This window comes from Dendrobium catenatum, unplaced genomic scaffold (assembly GCF_001605985.2).
Source record: "Dendrobium catenatum unplaced genomic scaffold, ASM160598v2 fragScaff_scaffold_1617, whole genome shotgun sequence".
NCBI lineage: Eukaryota > Viridiplantae > Streptophyta > Magnoliopsida > Asparagales > Orchidaceae > Dendrobium > Dendrobium catenatum.
In genome coordinates, this window is record NW_021320079.1 from 2948183 (window position 1) to 2964719 (window position 16537).

At 36.2% G+C, this 16537-nt stretch overlaps 1 protein-coding gene across 10 annotated transcripts in view; it reads left to right on the forward strand.

Moving 5' to 3' along the window:
• The first annotated feature begins 8353 nt into the window (after nt 1–8353).
• LOC110111761 overlaps nt 8354–16537 on the forward strand; it is a 35983-nt gene continuing 27799 nt past the window's right edge. For 2 of the 10 annotated variants that reach the window (XM_028701007.1, XM_020843799.2), the window contains exons 1-2: nt 8355–8582; nt 8740–8800. In XM_028701007.1, the coding sequence (XP_028556840.1) occupies nt 8557–8582; nt 8740–8800 (87 nt within the window). In that variant the 5' untranslated portion in view covers nt 8355–8556. Of the gene's footprint in view, nt 8594–8728; nt 8801–16537 lie in introns of those variants that run through there. The other 8 variants (XM_028701009.1, XM_028701012.1, XM_028701010.1 and 5 more) reach the window with 8 other exon arrangements.

Below are 16537 nucleotides of genomic sequence, written 5' to 3' on the forward strand. Positions count from 1 at the left end.
AAAAGAGTATTATTTATTTTAATTTAAAAATAAAATATTAATTCACTTAATCAAATAATGATGTGACAAATTTTTATAAGGCTTTTAGAAATTAAAATAGTCTCATATAGGTTAGTGAATATTGGCCGATGTGGGCGTTATTCATGCCGGTGTGATAACAGGGATCAACAATCCATTCTGAACTAGTTGTCGCCCCTTTTTTTTTCTTTAACCTGAAAGGATTAGTTTTTTGGTCATCATCTGGAACTTTTATTTGGTCCGGTCACATGACGTAGCTCTATGTTCTGCTACCAGTAGAATCGCGCCATGCGTTCTCACTATTTACCGCGCGCCCCGACAACCCGACACGGAACGGACCCAGGATGGCTAGGTATTTCTCGATTTTGCTAGGTATTGCTCGGTATTGCTAGGTATTGGTCGATTTGCTCGACAATAACCAATACCGAGCAAATACCGAGCAATGCTGAGCAAATACCGAGTAATACCGAGCAATACCGAGTTGTATCTAGTTTTTTTAGAAAACTCGGTACAACTCAGTATTGCTCGGTATTGGTCTTCATAGAGAGGTATTTCTCGTTATTGCCAAGCAATACCGAGCAATATCGAGCAATACCGAGTAATACCTCGCAATACGCGAACATAGCATTCCCGGGTTCCGGTCTGGATCAAGTCGTCGGGCCTCGCAGTAAAGAGTATGAGCACGTGGCGACATGTTATTGGCGGCAGAACGTAGCTCTACATCCAGTCAGAGGACGTAATAATTGTTCCATCATCTGAGACTCTTTAGGGCTATTTGGCAAAAGTAGAACATAACTTTTATAGGATTTAGTAAATCCTGTAAATCCATTATTTAATAAAATCTTGGATATGCTAAATCATGAAAATTGTTTGCTAAAATAATTGTTAAATCTTGTTAAATCCAATGAAACTATTTCGCAACATCATTTAGAATTTAAGGTGGTTGGTTCATTTAAAATTTAATTTAATTACATGTTAAGTACAAGTTACTTATTAATTTTAATTTTAATCATAATTAACAAATTATAATGATAAATAATTTAATTAGAAATTAGCTTGACTATTAAATTATTTAATGACTAATTATTGTATTATTTATATAATTACTTGTTTATGTGTTAATTTAATAAGTATTTGATATCTAATTATATTAATATAGTTTTTTTAAATAACTAGTTATTTAACTAATAATCCTACTAATGATTTAATTAAATTTAAATTATTATTTAATTAGTTTTAATTATTCATTATATTGTTAATTATTTCATTATTCATTTAATATTATAATACTAATTAATTATTTGATTATTATTTATAATATTATATGGTAAGTATACTATTTGAAATTATATTTAATCCTATCGGTTATTTTGAAACAACTAATTATTTAGGACATCTTCAACCGAATTGCATACTCTCATTTGCCGTCCACCATTCGCTCCACCCGAACTCCAAGTCGCACGCTGCATTCACAAGGTGAACAACGCGACATCAATATTGGCATCCTACTATTGTTCACTGACGTCAAATCGTACGTTTATATATGATTCGAAGGAGCAGCAACAACGACAATATGAGAAAAAATATGCACAAAATTTTTGTTTTATTGTAAGGAAATGAAATTTAATTAGAGTTGAGTTACTGCATTTTAGAGTATTACTATATTTTGGAGTAGAAAATGAGTTTTTCGGTTAGAGATGGTCTAAACTAATAATTTAATTTGTTATTTTTAATTATAAATTAAATTATTAATAATCTCATTAATCACTTAAGAATTTTACTACTCGTTAATTATTTAATTATTATTTACACTATAAATTGTACATTTAATATTTTCTATTTTAAATTATATTAATTAAGCTAATTACATTTTTATTACTAATTATACTATTAAATATTTAATTAAACTAAATTAAAGTTTTTAATGCATTAATTATATTGCTAATTATTTAACTAATTTACTTAATTATTAATATTTTAAATTATTTTAATTAAGTTAATCAATAATAGCTTAGAGACGTGGTTTGCTTTTCATCTTCTCTTTTTCGCAATGCTTTAAAAACCGGATCAAACCGATCAACTTAATCGGTTGAAGCAAAATAGTAATAATAATAACTGATATATCATCAAAAAATTATATTGAACGTTCACGAATCTAGAGGAAAAATCAAGCTGTAAACTTTCAAAAATTAAATTCGGGATCACTTGAACTATGATTTTAGCAAACTTATAGTCAAACTGAGCGTCTCAGAAATACGAACCCAACGACACCAAATTCAACTCAATCTGAGCCCAAATGAGTCTAAATCGAAGACCTGAAGCGCTGTTGGAAAGTTCAAACCACAATTTGGATTACCAAACGGTTTCCAAACATGACATGCTTAGAGTCTAATCGAGCGGCTCGCGAGACGAATCCAACGAGCACATTTTATATGATGTATATTTGTTACTTCGAGCCAAGGCCTTCCTCCTAAGGATGGGCTTCATTTGTAATCAATTACATGCACTAGTGGATTCATTCAAACTGGGCCAAGCCCTGTGGTTTTTCCCCCTTTTTAGGGGTTTCCACGTAAAAACTCTGGTGTCTCTTATGAATATTTCACCCCTTCACTTATCTGCTTGTGTGCTGGATCTTCGTACAATGCTAAGACGTTAAACCATATATTTCTCTGCCGCCGCGAATATTCCAGGACGCAACAGTTTGGCGCCGTCTGTGGGAAATGATTCCTAACTGGGGGGCAAACTTATGCAAGTTTCTCTCGCCCCTCAGGTATCAACCAATGATGCATCAATGTCATTAGAATCTTATGTAAACTGGGGGGGCAACCTTGGCCATGAAAATTCCTCCAAATCTTCCAACATCCACAATAGTATCTTTGGAAACTATTTTTTATAAAGCTGCTATCAAATGCAAGGATTTTTCCAAAGATTGCAAGCTGTTTACAATCTCTAGTTGAACTTCTCCTCATTGAGCATGGTCTTAATCTCAACCTCAAAAAGATAATAACGGTCTAATGATAGACCAATCTTCACATTTGATTTGGGTTGCATACAACATATGCTTTCTTTCCAATCAAGGCATAATCGATCCCAGGGGGATTAGATTCGACCTCTTCCATACAGGTTAACATCATCAAGTGAAGCTCTGACAAACAACCTCGGATAGGTCAAACATCCTTAGTGGATTTCATCGACCTCTTCCATACAGGTTAACGTCATCGAGTGAAGCTCTGACAAACAACCTCGGATAGGTCAAACATCCTTAGTGGATTTCATCGACCTCTTCCATACAGGTTAACGTCATCGAGTGAAGCTCTGACAAACAACCTCGAATAGGTCAAATATCCTTAGTGGATTCCATCGACCTCTTCCATACAGGTTAACGTCATCGAGTGAAGCTCTGACAAACAACCTCGGATAGGTCAAACATCCATAGTGGTTTTTCTCGACCTCTTCCATACAGGTTAACGTCATCGAGTGAAGCTCTGACAAACAACCTCGGATAGATCAAACATCCATAGTGGATTTTCTCGACCTCTTCCATACAGGTTAACGTCATCGAGTGAAGCTCTGACAAATAACCTAGGATAGGTCATTCATCCTTGATGGATTTTCTCAACATTTTTCATACAAGTCAAGCAACGCTTTGACAAGAACCTTGGATAGATAAACAATTCTTGGAGGCTTTCCTGGACCACTTCACATAGTTCAACATCTTTGATGGATCCCATCAACCTCTTCCCTGAAGCATTTCGAAGCACTTCTTGGTTCCTTCAAAGAAGGATTAAATCCTCGATAGGCCTCCACTAGCATCCTTAGAGGGTTGCGGTTGACACAATATTTGACCCCCACCATCAAATTGTTAGTTATATGCCCCCGTCATCATGCATACATTCTATCTTCAACAAAATGCAGCTTAATTATCATCATCAGCTCATCGTCTGTTCTCTAACGTCGGAATACCACCTAACCACTTTCAAGAGGCTTTCATTGCCATACTCCATGCATTAAAGGATCGATTTATAATCGTTGAATCTCTCCCCAAGGAAGGCCACCGTTGGGTTGTTTCTAACTTTTGCAATAAAGCAAAATTTCAATCACCATCAATGCCCTCCGAGCTACCAATCCACACAAGGACCGGCACAAGAGGGCAATGCTTTGATTGTCGTCGGCACCCGAGCTGCCAATCCACAAAAGGACCGGCACAAGAGGGCAAAGCTTTGATCACCACCAACATTCTCCGAGCTACCAATCCAAAGAAAATTTTGGACCGGCACAAGAGAACCAGGCTTTGATCGCCACCAATGTTCACTTTGATCTCCACCTAGGCTCCCCGAGCTACCAATCCAAAAAAAAAATTTGGACCGGCACAAGAGAACTAGACTTTGATCGCCACCAATGTTCGCTTTGATCGCCACCTACGCTCCCCGAGCTACCAATCCAGATGAATGCTTGGACCAGCACAAGAGAGCAAGATTTTGATCGCCGCTGACAATCTCCGAGCTACCAATCCAAAGAGAGGGCTTGGACCGGCACAAGGGATTGTGCCTTTCATTCTCCACCAAAGGAGGTATTTATAGTTACATGAGGGGAGATGAAAAGTCTCTCTAGAAATTTCTATAAATAATTTTGGGAATTTTAAGAGACAATAATTTATTATTGTCATTTAACATATAAATAAATATAAGAATTCAAAAAGTCATTACTTAAATTTCTGAAATTTTTGGGAATTTAAAAAGTCAAAATATATGGTGGCGTAGCTGCTATGATAATAAAAGTTTCGGTTTTTTCTAAAATCTGAGGCAGAAGGCCTAACGGCCAAAAAAAAAAAAAAGGGGGAGACGTCATGGCTTACATGAAAACTAGTGTACACATTATTCTTTTAATACTATACAGTTATAACTTCAAATATTAGATTGGCCTGCAACAATTTAGCATTAATGAATAACTTCTTAAAAGTTATCATAAACATAATAACGGAAGATGAAATCCTCAATTTATTAATAATCTACATAAACACTAGACATAATTCATAATGTTATTTGATCTAATGATTAAGATATTATTTGTAAAATTTTATTATAGATATATATACGTCTAATTTGTTTAATAGAAGTATATTAATCACCTATTAAACAAAAATGAAGCAAAAGTCTAAATGTATCATACGCTTAACATTATAATAATATTATCAGTCACAAGAAGCTCATAAAAGTACAAATATATATTTTAGGACTCTACAAGCACTGGCGTTCGAAAATAGGGGGACAAATGATATGTCACCAAAAATTAACTTGATCAGGCACGAATCTCGAGGCAAAAATCAAGTTGGAAACTTCAAAAATTAAATTCGGGAGCACCTGAACTCCGATTTCAGCGAGCTTACAGTCAAACTGAGCGTCTCGGAAATACGAATCCAACGAGCCCAAGATCATTTAATTCTGAAATAGTTAAGGCATCCAATTGACCAATAAACAGTCCATGATCAAGGGGATCAATATCGGCCGTCCATTCAAACACTCCCATTTTGCCCTTGGTCCTCCACATATTTACAACCCATGCCACTCTCAAAAAACTATAAATAGGCCCTCATTCTTCACATGAAGGGGAAGAGGAAGAGGGAGAAGAAGAGAAGAAATGGAGGAATTTGGGAGCTCTCTTGCCATCGACCACCGCCGGAGTTCCTGCCGACCACCGCCAGGATTCCTGCCAACCACCGCCGGAGTACCTACCGACCACCACCGGAATTCCTGCCGGCCACCACCAGAGTTCCTGCCAACCACCGCCGGAGTACCAACCGACCACCACCGGAATTCCTGCCGGCCACCACCGGAGTTCCTGCCGACCACCGCCGGGGTTCCTGCCAACCACCACCAAATTTCCTGTCGACCACCTCCGGAGTTCTTTCCGACCGCCGTCGGACTTCCACCCGTTCTCAAACCACCGACAGACTTCTGCCAGTTCGTCGACCGCCTTCAGACTTCCACCAGCTCACCGACCGCGGCTGGACTTCAGCCCAACCATTGCCCACTGACGGACTTCTACCAGTCCGTCTACCGACGTCGGACTTCCACCAATTCGCAAACCACTGACGGACTTCTGCCAGTCCGTCGATCGCCGCCAGACTTCCACCCGTCCTCTGACCGCCGTCGGACTTCTACCAGTTCATCGACTGCCGCCGGACATCCGCTTGCCCGCCGACCATCCTCAGGCTCACATAGTTTGTCATCCGCCATCGGAATTCTACCAGTCTGTCGATCACCGCAGGACTTCCGCTAGTCCGCCAACTACAGTCCTCTCAACCACTGTCATCCAACTACCATCCTTCCGATTTCCGTCGTTTGCATACTATGGTCCTTCGGACCTCCGTCGTTTGCTGACTACATTCTTCGTCGACTATGGTCCTCCCGACCTTCATCGCCCACCGACTACGGTCCTCCCGACCTTCGTCGCCCACCGACTACGATCCTTCTGACCTTTGTTGTCTACCGACAACGGTCCTTCCGACCCCCGTCACCCGGTGACTACGATCCTCCAGACCTCCGTCACAATACAACGGTTCTTCTGACCTATGTCGCTCACAGAATACGATCCTTCCGACCTCCGTCACCCACCGAATATGGTTCTTCCAATCTACATCACTCGTCGACTATGGTTTGCCGCCCCAAACAAACATATCAACATTGATTCTTCCAACTTCCACCATGCAATACATTTTATATGATGTATATTTGTTACTTCGAGCCAAGGCCTTCCTCCTAAGGATGGGCTTCATTTGTAATCAATTACATGCACTAGTGGATTCATTCAAACTGGGCCAAGCCCTGTGGTTTTCCCCCCTTTTAAGGGGTTTCCACGTAAAAACTCTGGTGTCTCTTATGAATATTTCACCCCTTCACTTATCTGCTTGTGTGCTGGATCTTCGTACAATGCTAAGACGTTAAACCATATATTTCTCTGCCGCCGCGAATATTCCAGGACGCAACAATTACCTAGTAATACTGAACAATACCGAGCAATATACGAACGTAGCAATTCCGATTCAAGTGATCGGGTCACACGGTATTCAATAATACGACGTGACCAAATGTTATTTGCGTCGGAACATAGAGCAAGTCAGGTCACCTGAGGTAATAATTGTTCCCGTCTTCGTTGCTTCCCAGGAGTTGTAGAGATTGCACGAGTCACTGCTTCGGTTCTTCGTTGTTGTTCGACTTCGCTCGTTCGACGACGTTCCCTTCCTGTCGGATCGGAAGTTAGCACATTTTGATCGGAAGCAATGACCGGAGCTCGCTCGCTGTGAAGGTAACATTCTCCTTTTCGTGCGCTTCTTCGGCCAATTCCCATAAATCCGCCAAACTACGGGGCTGTTTGGTATCGGATTTATCATGGGATTTAAGTCAGATTTACGCTAAATCCAGCCAAACGGTTTTTGTGCGCGCGTTAAATCCCAGGATTCCGTAAATCCCGGATTTACGGATTTACGGCTTAAATCCCGGATTTACTAAATCCCTCGTTTCGGTGGATTTAACGGGATTTAACATTAGAAGCGCGCGAAAGGGAGAAAGTTACCTTCACAGCCAGCGAGCTCCTGTTCTTGCTTCCGATCAAAATGTCGTAACTTCCGATCCAACAAGAAGGGAAGGTCGTCGAAGGAGCGAAGTCTAACAGCCACGAAGGAACCGAAGTAGCGACGCGCGCAATCTGTACACCTCCTGCGAATCAACGAAGCCGAAGGAGCGAAGTCGAACAGCCACGAAGGAACCGAAGTAGCGACGCGCGCAATCTGTCCACCTCCTGCGAATCAACGAAGCCGAACAACAACGACGAAAAGAAAAGATGAAATATAAACCCTAGACGCCTCAAAGTTATTATCGTTTAACTTAATTTATATAATTTAAACAAATAATAATTAAGTTATTTAATTAAATAATTAATAGTTGAATTAGTGCATAAATTAATTATCTAATTTAACTTAATTGAATAATTAATGATATAATTAGTAATTAAATATTAATATAATTAGCATATTTAATATTTAAACTCTGATTTTGGTCCATGTTAGTTTGTAATTAATTTTATTATGTTTTATGCAATGATCTTAATTTCATAAATATCTCCTTTAAATTTAAATCCCTAACCGCCATAAATCCTGATATATGTTACCAAACAGTTTCTCAAGATTTAACAAGATTTAACATTTAACATACCAAACAGTTTTTAGGATTTAACACATTTCGGATTTACTAAATCCGAATTTACAGGATTTATTAAATCTCACTAAAGTTAAATCCCACTTGTTGCCAAACAGCCCCTACAGGATTTAGTAAATCCAGGATTAGGGCAAAAAGAGCCAAAACGGAGGATTTATTTGGCCGTGAGATTTTCGGAGCGATCAAATCCCGTTTGACAGGATTTAGCATAAACCCTGCTCAAATCTTGCATCCCCTTTGCTTGCGTTCCAGGTTCTGTCCCGTCTCGTCATTAGCGAACAAGGAGGCTTACCGTCGGCGCCGTTTGCCGTTGAAGACGTAGCAGATGATTGCTTGCATTCCATTCTCTCGGTGAGATACCTGTAAGGCCTTATTTCCTGGTTTTATTCCTCGTCTCTTAAATGCTAGGGTTTTTATGCTCGTCCCACCAGAAGTTATTTTTTTGCAAAGTCCAGCAAGTTGCTTAGTCAAAGTAACATAGTTTTATCCCCTTTAAGAATTTTTGCAGATTGAGCCGTCTATCAAGCAGCGTGGCAAATGCTTTCTGCATTCGGTTGTACCCTTTCCAGGTGTTTATATCATATTTTATCTTTTATTGTATCATTTCTCTCTTTGCTTATGTATTCTATAAAATTTTCCCGAAAGCGTGGTCATCTTTATGCATCTATGCTTCCTCTCATTATAGTATATGGACGCAGAAGCAAAAATATAAAATCACCATTGATAGTCTGAAGCTTGGATGAGGGAAGTTGTCTTTTTTATTTTTGATTGATGGTACCAAGGCATTCTTCAAACGCGACACACCATGACCTAAATTAATTATGATGAGAACTATACCAAAGTTTTCTTGGCCAACACTCATAAGTGAAGCACCATAACTTCCTTGATTATGGTGATAAGTAGGCAAGAATTGGCTAGGATGTCGCCATCACATCTTAACTCAATTGTTTTGAAAACTGAGCAATGGTTGACTAGGTCTTAAGATTTGATTTGATAGAAAAAGTTTTATATTTTGAATTGAAAGACAAGATAATTAAAGAACAAAATGAATTTAAGAAGAATTAATCTCTTGTTTTCAAGAGACTAAATGGAAAAAGTGTGTAATTTAGTGCTATTGGAGGTGGTTAGAAACTATATTGTATGTTTGGAGGGCTAATAATAACAATGAGGTAGGGATTTTGGTAGCCAGAGAGTTAGAAGATTGAATTATTAGGCGAATAACATTAGTAATATGATGCTTGTTATTGGGTTAATTGTCTTTGAGGATTTTATAATATGTTTAGTGCATATGCTCATTAAGTTTCATTGATTTCAAAAATTAATTTTGGGAAGGGATGAATGTACTACTTATATCTAAGGAAGAGAGGATAGTTATTTAGATTGACTTAAATAAGTATTCTGATTTCATTAGGATGGGCTATGGAGGTTTCATGATGGATCAATGTTGAAATAATCTCAAATTGGAGTCCATCATATATCCATCTATATCTATTCATGAATAATAACTTATCATTTGCAACAATCCAACCATCCATGGACAATAACTTTCCTTCTATAACAATCCAACAGTCTATCAATAATATTCTAGTTCTATTGTGCAGTTAATTTGGGATTAGAAAATTAAAAACTAGTTTATAAATTTTATTTATTTTCTAGATAATTATTTATCCACCTATTTATATATAGATTTTTATTTCTTTTAAACGGAAGTATTCTCTATTTTCCTTTCTTTTCATTCTATTTTTTAAGATGACATCAGAAACGTTAAGGTTCTACAACCTATGAGGTTGATGAGTCCTTTAGCATGGGGTACTCCTCTAAGTTGATGGCTCTTGCACCGACACTAAAAGCCAGTCTTCATCTCGGTAGAGTGGCGAAAAGATATGTGAGGGATCCTACTTAAAAAAAGATAGCATCATTTGCCACAAAGAAGCTTATGGTCAATAAGCTGGCAATAATGCTGAAAATTAACCTCAAAATGGAAAAATTAGTTCCAAATATGGAAAATCCATGATGAAACTTTGGACAAGAAAAACTTAAAGAGAACGAGTAATAGAGATAAATCACAATAGATCTCTCATTCCTATTTCAACCATCTCAACATCAAATTGAAAACAACCATTTAGTCTTTTTGCATAAGCTTATCCTATTGGTGAACAAGGATACTTATTCAATGCCCTTTATCAACTGGCATTATTTTAAGAAGTATTATAATTGGTGTTCTTCTGGAATGTCCCTTACTAGTAACTTTATTGTTCTAGTTATTTGAGTTGTTGTAATCCTTGTAATGTTGTTTGTTGATTTACTATATTTATATGTATGCATTTCTAGTTTCATATTACAATCTATGTTAGTACAAATTCTCTTAATGTGCCATTCTTGTATAATTGTAACATTTTCAGTATTACTCAAATATTTAGTTGACTTAGTTACAATGTGGTGTGGTATGATATTGGTTTGATATACCTTGTGCTTGTAGCATTTCTAGTTTCCATCAAATATCAAAAGTTTCTTTTATAGATTTATGCGTTGAATGTATCTATGAAACAAGCTATGCTTATCTATTAAATTGAAGGTTCAACCTATTTGTAGGAGTCTAAATCATTCAAAGTTAAAAAATAATGATCAATCATTCATGACAATTGAACTAAAATTTTGAAGCTTCTTAAGAAGATTTTCTCCTAGCAAAATCATTGAGGATCTAATTCTGTTTACTCCAACAAAATATAGATTTATGTTCTCTTATAATGTTTTGAAGTCCACTCTTGTTATTCCTAGTGGAGAACTTCTCCTTAGAAATGACTGTATATATCCAGTTTGACCAGTCACACATCATGATGTCTTTGATTGGATTTCTCTTTTTTTGGAGATTTTTAAGAAACTAATTTCATTATTTCCTAGGTAGAGATAGTTTCTATTTAATGTGGCTATAGATAAACTTTATTTATCCAGTTGCATGTCTTTTGAAGTTTTTTTCAATATATTTCGTTTTCAATAGACCTTTGAGAAGCTAATTCTCTTTGCTTTATCTCGACAAATTCTTCCTTAATAAGAATCCACTCTTACGTAGATCTTTTGAAAATGCTATACTCATTACACCGAGAAGAAATAGTGTTTGTTTAAATTTGGTTGTAGATAGACCTATTCTATCCATTTAAAGACTTTGAAGCTTTCAGTACATTTTCATCCTCCTAAATCATTTAAAAGCTATCTCAGCCATCCCCAATCGAGATAGCCTCTACTTGTCATATTTGTGTATCAAGTCAGTTTATCTGATTATAAATCTTGTGGTTTTTTAAAATATTCGTTAAAAAATTTTTGAGAAGCTAATTTTTTCTCCTCTTTCTATCGATGCCTTTTGATTGTTACATATTTCTTTTTCAGGAGATTTTAGATAAACTAATTCCATCATTTCAATAAAATAAGTCTTCAATTTGAAATCCAATATCCCCAATGGATATAGTGCTTGTGTTGAGATAATCACCAGTTGACAATAGAGATCAAGTCCAATTCCAACTTGATAATCCTCTGCTTATCCATTTTGAGAAAAATCTTCCGGTTGACAATAGAGATCAAGTCCAATTCCAACTTGATAATCCTTTGCTTATCCATTTTGAGAAAAATCTTTAGTTTAGCATTTGGATTGGGTCTAGCTTTCGAAAGACTACTAATATCAATCTCAATCCAGTTCAAATAAGTTTTTGTGGTGCCTCTCATTGTGAGAAACTTTATTAGCTCACACTTGAGTTGATTCTCTTACACGAGCTCTTGCTTTTTGTAGTCTGATCATTCCTCTTAGTCCTATGTACGATCTTCTATAGAAGATCAGAAAATCTTGCAATTTTCTTACCCCTTATAGTAAGATATACACTTAGTTTTATTTATACAACGTAGAATTGAGAGAGATGTAATTAATTTGATATTTGAAAATTCCAATTTAATTCCTAGACTCTTTAAATATGGACAACGTTGCCATTGTCAAGTCCAAAGCCCTAGATGAGAAAAGTGGAGGGTTGCGTTAAGTAGTCGCCAACTAACGTAAAATTTATTGAAGACATGAATCATTTAATACCTAGGTACGATTTTACACTGGCGCCCAGGTGCGGTATTAAATAAGCATGGGTTCTCATATCATGGACGAATGTAGGCAAATAAGCTAGTCCATAAAGCTAGAATTATGATAGACACTTGTAATATAGGTTCTCCTACAGACTAATTAATGGAATTAATAGACCTTATGATTCCCCATAAATATTCCATGCATTCAAGAAATTATATGGGTTGGAAAGAAGGCTAAGGAGATTGATAGTTTATGATTTAAATTTTGGTATTAAGGCATGAGTCATACTAAAAATGATGTAGGTGTGATTATAGATAAGCGTTTGAAGGATAATGATATAGAAATTAATAGAAATATAGATAGAATTATAGCTTTAAAGATTATTGTTGATGCTACGATTATTAGTTTTATAAATGTTTATTCTCCTCGAATAGGTTTGGATATGTGTCAAAAATTAAAATTTTGGAATGACTTAGAAAATTAATATTAAAGATATCTCTTGAAGAAAGAATTTTTATTGGAGGAGATTTGAATGGACATATTGGTAGAGAGGTAGAATGTTTTAAGAGCACGCATAGTGGATGTGGGTTTGGAGTGACTAATGAATGTGATAAGACCAAAATTTTCTCAAGCTTATGATTTTGTAATTGCGAACACCTTATTTAAAAAAAAGGGTGGAACATCTCATCACTTATAAGAATGAGTATAGTAAAATTCAGATTGATTATTTTCTTATAAGAAAAATAGATCTTTTAGATTGTAGTTGTTATAAAATTGGTTCGAGTGAAAGTTTATGTACATAATACTGTTTATTAATTTTAGATTTTAAGATCAATGGCATAGTATGAAAAATAAAGTTAAATGTTGTCCTAGGATTAGATGGTGGCATTTAAAGAAAACTAACATAAATATTTTTTAAGAGTAATATTTAAGTTCTTAAGATTTTGATTGTACATGAACAAGCTAATATTATGTAGGAAAAAATAAATAGTGATATTTAAATGCTATAAGGGATGTGCTTAGAGTATCAAAATAAAATGTTCCTAATAATAAAAATAGTTGGTGGTGGAATTAAAATATACAACCAAAGATTAAAAATAAGAAGCTTTGTTATAAAATTTGTTTTGATATAAACATTCATAAATTTTGAAAAGATATAAAGAAGTTCACAAGGAGTTTAAGAAAGAAGATGTGATGTAAAGAATTTAGCTTTTAATGATTTACATAATAGATTAGATACTAAGGAGGGTGAAAGATATATGTATAAGTTACCCAAGCAAAGATATAAGAGATGTAAAAATTTAATTCAAGTGAAGTGCATCAAGGATGTAGATAAAAAAGTGCTTTTATTAAAAGAGGATATTCAACAAAGATGGATGAGATATTTCAATGAAGATTGTGAAAATATGATTGACTTTAGTTACCATAACACCCTAAATGAAAATAGAGATTTATTTTTATCGGCGTATTGGTAAATTTGAAGTTAGAGAGTGATGGGGACATCAACTCATGGAAGGTTTATCAGAGGCGTGACCGCCGATCTACGATCACGATCGAGTCTTTATATTTCTAAGTTATTTATGTTATTTTCTTATTCATGTATTTTCTATTTTTTAGTATCGTATATTTTGTTTTTATTACATTCCAATTGTACCCTTTTAGTGGGAATCATCGTATTTAAGCCCGGAGGGCAAGTTTGTCTTTTATTTTCTTGAGTTCTTTGTACTTGGCTATATATAGCCTCATGTTTTATGTTTTGAAGGTAATGAATGATTATTGAAAATTTTCATGAACTTGTGTTCTTGAAGCTTATGTGAGAGCTTGAGAGAGAGAGAGAGAGTTAGAGAGCTTGGTGGAGCCTAGGATAGGCCGCCCGTCATACCCAACAGTCACCATCGGTGGCTCTTGGTTCTTCTTCCTTTTCCCTCTCTTCCTCTTACCTCCACCACCGACCAACCCCTTTCCTCATCCCCTCTCAATCCCACGGCCCAATTCACTACCCGAGCCCCAAGGCCCCATCCCCCCCCGCCGTCCATCTCCTCCCTCTATTGCCCCCTTTGCCCTCTTGAGTTTCCTAATTGGATGTGAGTTAATTGGGGATAATTTTGAATTTCAATTCCCTTTGAATTTGAATTCAAAATCTTTCCTAAAATAATTCATCTATCTTAGGAAAGTATTTATTTTGGATCTAATTTGAAATTCAAATACAATTGGATTTAAAATAACCCTTTCCTAAATCAAACCCTAAATTAAGAAACCTTAATTGCTTGCATTAAATTCCTCCCTTGCCCATGCATGCCGCCAGCCCCATTAAGATCCCCTTTGGAATTATTTCCAAAACTCAAGTGACTCCTTTGGAAATAATACAAATCCTCTTTATTCCCCTTTGGCCGAAATTTCAAACACCCATAAACCTCCTTATTTCTTTCTAAAATCAAGTCTCACGTTTTGGAAAGCAATTCCCTACCTTCTCTTCATTGCCGCCGGCCTAGCCTCCCTTACCCACCCTCTTTCTCTCCCAATCTCCTCTCTCTCTCAATTAACTATCCACCTTTGCAAAATCTGAAACTTATTTCAGATTTTAAGTTTTGGCTCTCATCCCACTCACTAGCAAGAGAAACTTCTTTTTCTTTGTCAATCCTCAAGAACTCTAGGAAGGCGAAAGGAGATTTATTATCCGGCGCCCATGAATGGCGGATCCAGCAACTGAATACGGCTTAACTTGGGATGAGGATGGCTTCACCGATATTCTACGATCTTTCTTCGACGTAAATCCAAAGATTGATCATACTGTCGAGGACTATTTGGAGCGTATTCTAGACACCTTAGTGGAAGAAATCGACGAGCACTTCGAAGGCGTCGAGTGGAGGATCTCCACCACTCCTTGACGAGAGGTTCTCTTTTCCCCATTTCATTATATTTCTCTAGTCTAACCCTATCTTGTGCTTGATTGTAGTCACAAAGGACGACTCTCCTTGCTACTGCTAAATCTAAGCTTAGTAAACGTAGGGTTTTGAGCGTGCCTCTTTGCTAACTAGTTTCATTGTTAGATTAGGGATTGTATCTGAAACTACTATTATGGCATCATGTTATTTTCTAACTTGTTTTGAAAGTTTCAAAGCTCTTGTTTTGTGATTTAGCCTAAGCGGGTGTGTTCCCTTATTCATTTTAATTTGTCGTTCAAACTGCTAATTAGTTAATTCACTTTTATTCTAATCAAGGATTGTGCAACTTCCTAGCCATTTGATTGCATTCATACGTAGTTCTGCATTAGAGAGGCTTTAAAGAAAATGAAGTATGCAACTACTGTTGGACCTGATGATATTCCAATAGAGATGTGGAAATGCTTTGAAGATGAAGAAATTTCTTAGCTTATGAATCTTTTTAATGTTATTTTGAATACTAAAAAGATGCCAAATGAGTGAAAGAGTGTGCTGATCCTATTTTTACGAATAAATGTGATTCACAAGAGTGTGCGAATTATAGAGGAATTAATTTAATTGTCACTTTAAAACTATGGTAGAGTTTTATTGAGCATGGATTATGATGTGATACTAATATTTTTCAAAATCAATTTGGATTTATACAGGATGGTCTATTATGGACACTATACATTTATTGAGCAGCTTGATGGAGAAATATAGAGAGAATAAGGAGGATCTACATATGATATTTATTTATTTAGAGAGCATATGAAAAAAATTCCAACAGAAGTGCTCTAGAGAGTTCTAGAAAAGAATGGGTTTAATGCTTATATTCAAGTCATTAAGGTATGTATGCAAGAGCTTTTACTTGTGTTCAAGGTTCAACTTTAGGCTCATATTTTTTTGCTCTAGTCATGGATGTTCTTACTAGAGATTTGCAAGACGTTTTATCCTGATGTATGCTTTTTGCTGATGATATCCTTCTTGTTGATAAGACTAGAGAGGGAGTTAAAGGTAAACTTGAATTATGGAGGTCAACCTTAGAGTTTAAAAGTTTTCCTTTGAGTAGATCTAAAACATAATACCTGGAGTGTAATTTTAGTAGTAATAGCTCTAGTGAGGGGATTGTGACTTTAGGTTATAAAGTCATTAATAAGAGTACTCATTTTAGATATCTCGAGTCTATTGTTCAAAGTGATGGTGAAATAGATGGGGATATTATTAGTAGAATTCAAGTTGGATTGTTGAAGTGGAGGAATGCATCGGGCCAGTTGTGTGATAGAAAAGTACCCCTCAAACTTAAGTGAAAATTCTATAAGATA